Here is a 9,124-nt window from a genome sequence, read left to right as displayed (position 1 = left end):
TCCAGTGATGATTCTTGTGAAAAAGTCTGATACCTTATGATAATAAACGTGCGTACATTATCTTATAAATAAGGGCTTAACTCTCCCTATTCATTTTATTTCCCACTTTGGCAATATTTTAACTTACATTAAAAAAAACCCTACCTTTTAAAATGTTTTATCCCTTTTTGTTACTTTTTCTCAGAAGCATGTTTTTTTGTCAATACGTGCAGGGGGTATGGGTAGTAGAAGCAACACAGTTAAACATTTAGCACGTTAAGGGGTATTTATATTTTTACTGTTTTTTAAGGTATACCTTACCTTGTATGTGACAAAGTTTTAGAAATTTCTTATCACTTTTGCACGTTAAATTTTATGTTTGTTTTTGTTTCATGCTTGAAATTTAGATTCAAAAGTTGGTACAAAGTTGAAATTTCATCAGCAGTGGTTTTGTGAAAATAATCTGATACCGCATACTCACGTTTCAGTAGTTATCTTCAAATAAGCATGTTAAGCCCTATTGTATTTGTTATTTCTGGCCTCAGCACTCGTTAAACTAACAGAAAAGTTTACTTTAAAAAAAAAAGTTGATCACTTTTACAAAAGGTAGACTCCAGCCTTACTTAATTTCTAAGAGCTAAGTTGAACGCGTTTAAAATTCTGTGTTTGTGCGTCACCTTTGTCAGGTTTATTATGCCCCAATGTTCGAGAGAACGTGTATATTTTGCCAGGAATGTTGACAACACTATTACGTGTAAATCAAGTCACCTGTGCGTTGTGGCGCTGTGTTTCAGTCATAGAAACAACCACTAAATTACTGTATGTCAACTTTTCGTTTTCCCATGTTTGGGATCATTTTCACTTTTTCATCTGGAAGTAAGAACAGCTTGGAACATCAACCTGACAGAGGAAACACATGTTTAATGTGTGTCAGGTGTGTTTATAAGTGCAATCTTTCATCTTATAACACGAATGAACTTGACAAACCAGTTTTCTGCTTTCAACAGTTCTTTGGAAGACATTCTTTGTAAAAGTGTTTTGTAAAGTGACAGTCCGTTTTCAAGACTGATCCATTTGAACTTCTAACGAACACTGCTTCCTGTGTTGGAAGAAAGTCACACACACACACACGCACGCACGCACGCACGCAGCGGCACACACACACACGCACACACACACGCGCGCACGCACGCACGCACGCACGCCGCGGCACACACACACACACCCACACTGTCAGCATGGCAAGATGGGTGGAAGCGTTGCTGGAGATCAAGGCAGCTAGCGGTCAACTGGTCACTTTTCGGCGGGAAGGAGCGCGCTTTTCACAAGACTTCACGGTCAAGCTGTGTGTGGACCAGACGTACAACTTGACCCTGAGGTTGGAACCAGCCTGCAAGCTGATGTGAGTTCACAACTCCATTTTTTGTGTGTGATGGATTTCGTTTTGTGGATGTCCTTTCGTTTCGCTCTTGTTTTTTCCTCCCCTTCTTTCTCGTTTTTGCTTGTGTTCTTTGTTTATTTCCTTATTAATTTTAAATAAAAATAATTGCTGCTTTTTTTTCAAGGGAGACAGACCTAAGGCCAAAAAGAAAAATATGTCTGTTTCCGGTAACATCGCCGAAAAAAATAGGGTCGGTCGGGTCTTACGTTTTGTTAACGTCTTTTTACGTGTTTTTTTATTTTTAATTTTTTTAAACGCTTCCTTAGTTTACTTACAATTATTTAGCACATGTTTTTGACCTAGATATATATCGAAACTAAATAAAGTATACTTGACTTCATATTTTGTGTGTGTGTGTGTGTGTGTGTGTGTGTGTGTGTGTGTGGGTGTGTGTGTGTGTGTGTGTGTGTGTGTGTGTGTGTGTGTGTGTGTGTGCGAAAAGTGAAGAAAAAAACCTTTTGGGTCGGCGCTTAAAAATAGGGTCGGTGGAGTTACCGGAAACAGACATATTTTTCTTTTTGGCCTAAACAAAAAGGATGGTTAGAAAGAAAGACAGAACGAAAGAAAAGAACCTGTAATCAAAACGAGACGGACAAAGCAAAAATCCATTGAACACTGAAGCCGTCCACAAAAATGTCACGGTCAATTGGTTTGATTTGTTTATATGTGATTGTGTGGACTCAGTTCTGTGTTGTGTCATTTTGTGTGTGTGCTAAAATCGCTCGTATGTAAAAGTTGCAAAGTTTTGCCTATTGTGATTTTTTGTCGATTTTTAATTGGGCCCTTCCGTTTTTGTCTGGTCGATTTTGAGGGTACCCGAATGTGAGCGGTGGTCACGTGATCCCTGTAAAAGATATCCTTAATCCAAAACGTGATCCTGATAGTCAAGTGAACGGCCTTAACTGGCATATAAAGTTTTAATGAAACTACACGGTAATTAATGCTTTAATTTGGGTGCGAAATTTGTTGCAATAATTTTTTGGCCAAGTTTATGTTCATGCGAATTGAGAAACTGATCTTGTTTAAGCTTATTTTGATCACAAAAATGACCATAGGAAAATTTAAATATGAGAAAAAGTTGCAATTTGGTGTATTATTGGAATTTGAGGAGAAGTAAATTTATGGTATGATTTGTTTGCTTGTTTGTTTTTACATTTAGTCAAGTTTTGACTAAATGTTTTAACATAGAGGGGGAATCGAGACGAGGGTCGTGGTGTATGTGTGGGTGTATGTGTGTGTCTGTCTGTCTGTCTGTCTGTCTGTCTGTCTGTCTGTCTGTCTGTCTGTCTGTCTGTGTGTGTAGAGCGATTCAGACTAAACTACTGGACCGATCTTTATGAAATTTGACATGAGAGTTCCTGGGAATGATATCCCCGGACATTTTTTCTTTTTTTCGATAAATGTATTTGATGACGTCATATCCGGCTTTTTGTAAAAGTTGAGGCGGCACTGTCACACCCTCATTTTTCAATCAAATTGATTGAAATTTTGGCCAAGCAATCTTCGACGAAGGCCGGGATTTGGCATTGCATTTCAGCTTGGTGAGTGAGTTTGGTCATTAAAAATCGGAAACTTGTAATTAAAATTATTTTTTTATTAAACGATCCAAAAACAATTTCATCTTATTTTTCGTCATTTGCTGATACCAAAAACATATAAATATGTTATATTTGGATTAAAAACAAGCTCTGAAAATTAAAAATATAAAAATTATGATCAAAATTAAATTTCCGAAATCGATTTAAAAACAATTCCGTCTTATTCCTTGTCGGTTCCTGATTCCAAAAAACATATAGATATGATATGTTTGGATTAAAAACACGCTCAGAAAGTTAAAACGAAGAGAGGTACAGAAAAGCGTGCTATGCAGCACAGCGAAACCACTACAGCGCTGAACAGGCTCGTCAGTTTCACTCCGTTTTGCACAAGCGGCAGACTACGGTCATTGTGAAAAAATGCAGTGCGTTCAGTTTCATTCTGTGAGTTCGACTGAGCTTGACTAAATGTTGTATTTTCGCCTTACGCGACTTGTTTCTTTTTACATTTAGTCAAGTTTTGACTAAATGTTTTAACATAGAGGGGGGAATCGAGACGAGGGTCGTGGTGTATGTGTGTGTGTGTGTGTGTGTGTGTGTGTGTGTGTGTGTGTCTGTCTGTCTGTGTGTGTGTGTAGAGCGATTCAGACTAAACTACTGGGCCGATCTTTATGAAATTTGACATGAGAGTTCCTGGGTATGATATCCCCGGAAATTTTTTCATTTTTTCGATAAATACCTTTGATGACGTCATATCCGGCTTTTTGTAAAAGTTGAGGCGGCACTGTCACACCCTCATTTTTCCATTAAATTGATTGAAATTTTGGCAAAGCCATCTTCGACGAAGGCCGGGGTTTGGTATTGCATTTCAGCTGTCCGGCCTTCGTCGAAGATTGCTTGGCCAAAATTTCAATCAATTTGATTGAAAAATGAGGGTGTGACAGTGCCGCCTCAACTTTTACAAAAGCCGGATATGACGTCATCAAAGACATTTATCGAAAAAATGAAAAAAAATGTCCGGGGATATCATACCAGGAACTCTCATGTCAAATTTCCTAAAGATCGGTCCAGTAGTTTACTCTGAATCGCTCTATACACACACACGCACACACACACATACACCATGACCCTCGTCTCGATTCCCCCTCTATGGTAAAACATTTAGTCAAAACTTGACTAAATGTAAAAACAAGTCGCGTAAGGCGAAAATACAACATTTAGTCAAGCTGTCGAACTCACAGAATGAAACTGAACGCAATGCAATTTTTCAGCAAGACCGTATACTCGTAGCATCGTCAGTCCACCGCTCGTGGCAAACGCAGTGAAATTGACAAGAAGAGCGGGGTAGTAGTTGCGCTGAGAAGGATAGCACGCTTTTCTGTACCTCTCTTCGTTTTAACTTTCTGAGCGTGTTTTTAATCCAAACATATCATATCTATATGTTTTTGGAATCAGGAACTGACAAGGAATAAGATGAAAGTGTTTTTAAGTTGATTTCGAAAATTTAATTTTGATCATAATTTTATATTTTTAATTTTCAGAGCTTGTTTTTAATCCAAATATAACATATTTATATGTTTTTGGAATCAGAAAATGATGAAGAATAAGATGGACGTAAATTTGGATCGTTTTATGCTTTTTTTTTACAATTTTCAGATTTTTAATGACTAAAGTCATTAATTAATTTTTAAGCCATCAAGCTGAAATGCAATACCAAACCCCGGCCTTCGTCGAAGATTGGTTGGCCAAAATTTCAATCAATTTGATTGAAAAATAAGGGTGTGACATATTTATGTTTTTGGAAATGATGTAGAATAAGATGAACGTAAATTTGGATCGTTTTATATAAAAAAAATGTATTACAATTTTCAGATTTTTAATAACCAAAGTCATAAATTAATTTTTAAGCCATCAAGCTGAAATTCAATACCGAAGTCCGGCCTTCATCGAAGACTGCTTTACAAAAATTTCAATCAATTTGATTGAAAAATAAGGGTGTGACAGTGCCGCCTCAACTTTTACAAAAAGCCGGATATGACGTCATCAAAGGTATTTATCGAAAAAACGAAAAAAAAAGTCCCGGGATATTATTCCCAGGAACTCTCATGTCAAATTTCATAAAGATCGGTCCAGTAGTTTGGTCTGAATCGCTCTACACACACACACGCACAGACAGACAGACAGACACACACACACACACACACACACACACACACACACACACACACACACACACACACACACACATACACCACGACCCTCGTCTCGATTCCCCCTCTATGTTGAAACATTTAGTCAAAACTTGACTAAATGTAACAAGTCGCGTAAGGCGAAATTACTACATTTAGTCAAGCTGTGGAACTCACAGAATGAAACTGAATGCACTGCATTTTTTCACAATGACCGTAGTCCGCCGCTTGTGCATAACGGAGTGAAACTGACGAGCCTGTTCAGCGCGGTAGTGGTTTTGCTGTGCCGCTTTTCTGTACCTCTCTTCGTTTTAACTTTCTGAGCGTGTTTTCAATCCAAACATATCATATCTATATGTTTTTGGAATCAGGAACCGACAAGGAATAAGATGAAATTGTTTTCAAATCGATTTCGGAAATTTAATTTTGATCATTATTTTTATTTTTAATTTTCAGAGCTTGTTTTTAATCCAAACATAACATATTTATATGTTTTTGGAATTAGAAAGTAATGTAGAATAAGATGAACGTAAATTTGGATCGTTTTATATAAAAAAAAATTATTACAATTTTCAGATTTTTAATGACCAAAGTCATAAATTAATTTTTAAGCCATCAAGCTGAAATGCAATACCGAAGTCCGGCCTTCATCGAAGACTACTTTACAAAAATTTCAATCAATTTGATTGAAAAATGAGGGTGTGACAGTGCCGCCGCAACTTTTACAAAAAGCCGGATATGACGTCATGAAAGGTATCTATCGAAAAAAAGAAAAAAAAATCCGGGGATATCATTCCCAGGAACTCTCATGTCAAATTTCATAAAGATCGATCCAGTAGTTTGGTCTGAATCGCTCTGCACACACGCACAGACAGACACACACACATACACCACGACCCTCGTCTCGATTCCCCCTCTGTGTTAAAACATTTAGTCAAACAGACACACACACACACACACACACACACACACACACACACACACACACACACACACACACACACACACATACACCACGACCCTCGTCTCGATTCCCCCTCTATGTCACTCCGTATAAATAGTTACATCGTGTTTTGGGAGCACAACACAAAAGTTACGGGTCGCACTAGCTCGTGGGCAAAAACTTGAGGTGGGTGGCTGTATATTTGTTGCTCAGAGAGACACCAAACTTCTTGCTCTTAACTTTTGGTAGATGAAGAATGTTCAGTGTGTATTTTTCTTTGAATCCACGATACTACATTTGCTTAAATGGGATTTTAACAGTTGCTTCAGCTTCATCAACTCTCTCAGGTACTTACTTTTTGTGGAATATTGGGACGTTTGACCTTTGCACGCGGCCCACGTAAGCAGTTTGCACATACTGTAATGTTATTAGTAAGCTACAATATATCAAGGATTATGTGGTTCGGTCGTTTTCTTGTGTCTTACACAATTCAGGTTTTATGACGTTTTGTAGTATGATACCCACACATGAGTAGGTTACAGAGCGCACAACAACTGCAGGAAAGGCTTGTTACGACACGCACTTCACTCATGTTACAGAACGCACTCCCACAGAAAACCATTTTGTCAAAATAAGATCATAACTAACCACTTTTACACGGCCAAAACGTGAGTAGATAAGTGTAAAAAGCTGACACTGAGACCGTGCATGTTGAAAAGACCAATGCTTTATTTCAGCAAGTGTTTCGTCACCATTGGAATGTGCTTACCCCATGGCACGGAAGTTCCTCCGTGTCGTAACATTGTGTTTTCCAACTAGTAACTTTGAATTGATCTGTATGCGTCATTTTTTAACACAGCGCAACCAAAATCACAAGATGCACTAAGCATAAGCTAGTCCATGTCTCTATTACAAGAAGTGTGTGTTTGGATGAATGTAATATCAATAAAAATAGCTATGAATGCCAGGTTTTGGCCCGGTTTCTGAAAGCAAAATATTTCAAGGAGTCTTTGAATACGGGCACTGTGAGTTATATTACAGTGATCACTTTAATTCAACAAAAAGACGAATATATGAGGTACATGTTAGACACTAACTTTAGTAACATCATGCATTTTGAGAAGCTGTTTAAGTGACATTTCTAGACCAACTACCCTTCTTCGTGTAGTGCGACCCGTAACTTTTGTGTTGTGCTCCCAAAACACGATGTAACTATTTATACGGCGTGCATGTTAAAGGGCAGCTGTCGGGTTGTGGTTCTCAAAATCTGTTCCTTAGAATGAGTTATCATGTAACTGAAACTATACTTAAAAGTTACTTGGTGATTTTGACAGCTTGATAACACAAGTCCGAAGACTTTAGACATGCTACAATGTCTTTAATCGAAGAAAGTTTGCATTCTTGGCCGAGTCAATGCAGCCCGCTCGAAAATTACTTCCCTTGGACGCGTGACGTCAGCCGCGGAATCGGCCGGGTTTAACGGTGCTCTCTTTATGCCGTGTAATGGGCGCAATCGGGTTGTCTAGTCAAGCCCTCAAGCATACTTCACGGGTAGGTGAAGAGAAACTTAGGATGGGGTGACTTCTCCCAGGCCAAAATTTTGCAGTAAAAAACGGAGTTCATAACATGTCGTCCGTCCCCCTCCTGCTTTTGTTCCACTTGAACCCTGTTTTTGTTCAACTTATTGGCAGATATTGTCACGCGTCGAGGAACACAAACACACACACACAAACACACTCACACACAGACACACACAGACACACACACACACACACACACACACACACACACACACACATGCGTGTTATCACACACACACACACACACACACACACACACACACACACAGACACACACACACAAACACACACACACAAACGTGTTATCACACATATACACACACACACATACGTGTTATCACACACACACACACACACACACACACACACACACACACACACACACACACACACACACACACACGATGACCATCACAAACACAGTTTGACAAATTCATCTTTAATTTCTTGCGGCCGAACCCCCCTCCCCCATTTTCCACACTAGACCCACTGTTTCATCTTTGTCCCCGTCTCTCTTCCCTTTATCTTATCTCGTCTATCTACTTGAGTGAGTAACTGAAGATGTATTATCATCATCTCTTTCCTAGATTTTCCCACCGACAGAGTTGGCTTTTGTCTTGAATTCAGTACCTCACACGTACACGGTAATTGGTGTGACACCTCAAGCGGACCTTCTTCATAAGTGTACAGTGTCTGCTGACAAGGGACACGAGGGTCTGTGGTTGAGCAACTTTATGGTTTAACCGGGTGGACTGGAGGAGTAGCAACAGCATGTGAACCACTTTAGAAATGACTTGTAAAGGTTGCAGTCGGTCAGATCAAAGAAGAGAAAATGTGAACGTGGGTCTTGAGAAGATATTACCATCCTAATACTTTACTTTGTGCAAGAATCAATCACGCGTACAGCATTACAGATGTCCAGCTGTAGTCTACATTGTACTGTAAACTTCACAGCGGCCTTATCGGCTTCCTCGAGTGACGTCACAGCAAGGCTGACGCTGCGGCGTCTTTCTTGTGCTGACAGAGTTGTCGGTCGCGGATTTTGAGTCGTTTCGGCCTGCCAACTGCTTCGTTTTTTTGCGGATTGTGAGAACTAGCAGAAAGTTTCACGCATTTTAATGGTTTCAAACTAATGATGAAAGTGTCTTCTTCTGGACCAAATCAACAGTCTTTAGTTGAATCAACTCGGAAAACTCTTAAACGCGTTTTTGCACGCGACTCCGCGCATTTTTGAGACCAGGCAACCCGACAGCTGCCCTTTAAAACATTTAGTCAAAACTTGACTAAATGTAAAAAGAGAAGAAAAACATACACAACCCAGGCCTAAACCTGTTTTGCTCCTGTCGCAGTTGTTGTTTTTTCTTCTCTCTTTAGTATATATTGTTGATTTTACTGAAGTTCAGTGTAAGTTCCATCGTTCACCCAAACAATACAACAATCTGTGTATACGGTACATG

The 9,124-nt window shown here is 39.1% G+C and overlaps 1 protein-coding gene across 1 annotated transcript in view; it reads left to right on the top strand.

The window, feature by feature from the left end:
* The first annotated feature begins 682 nt into the window (after nucleotides 1-682).
* LOC138952383 (CB1 cannabinoid receptor-interacting protein 1-like) overlaps nucleotides 683-9,124 on the top strand; it is a 15,028-nt gene continuing 6,586 nt past the window's right edge. Inside the window, exon 1 of the mRNA XM_070324046.1 lies at nucleotides 683-1,381. Coding sequence (XP_070180147.1) covers nucleotides 1,218-1,381 — 164 coding nt within the window. The 5' untranslated portion in view covers nucleotides 683-1,217. The remainder of the gene's footprint in view (nucleotides 1,382-9,124) is intronic.

Source organism: Littorina saxatilis, linkage group LG17 (assembly GCF_037325665.1).
Source record: "Littorina saxatilis isolate snail1 linkage group LG17, US_GU_Lsax_2.0, whole genome shotgun sequence".
Classification (NCBI taxonomy): Eukaryota; Metazoa; Mollusca; class Gastropoda; order Littorinimorpha; family Littorinidae; genus Littorina; species Littorina saxatilis.
The sequence above is the reverse complement of the archived record's forward strand: the minus strand, read 5'-3'. Positions and strand labels throughout refer to the sequence as shown.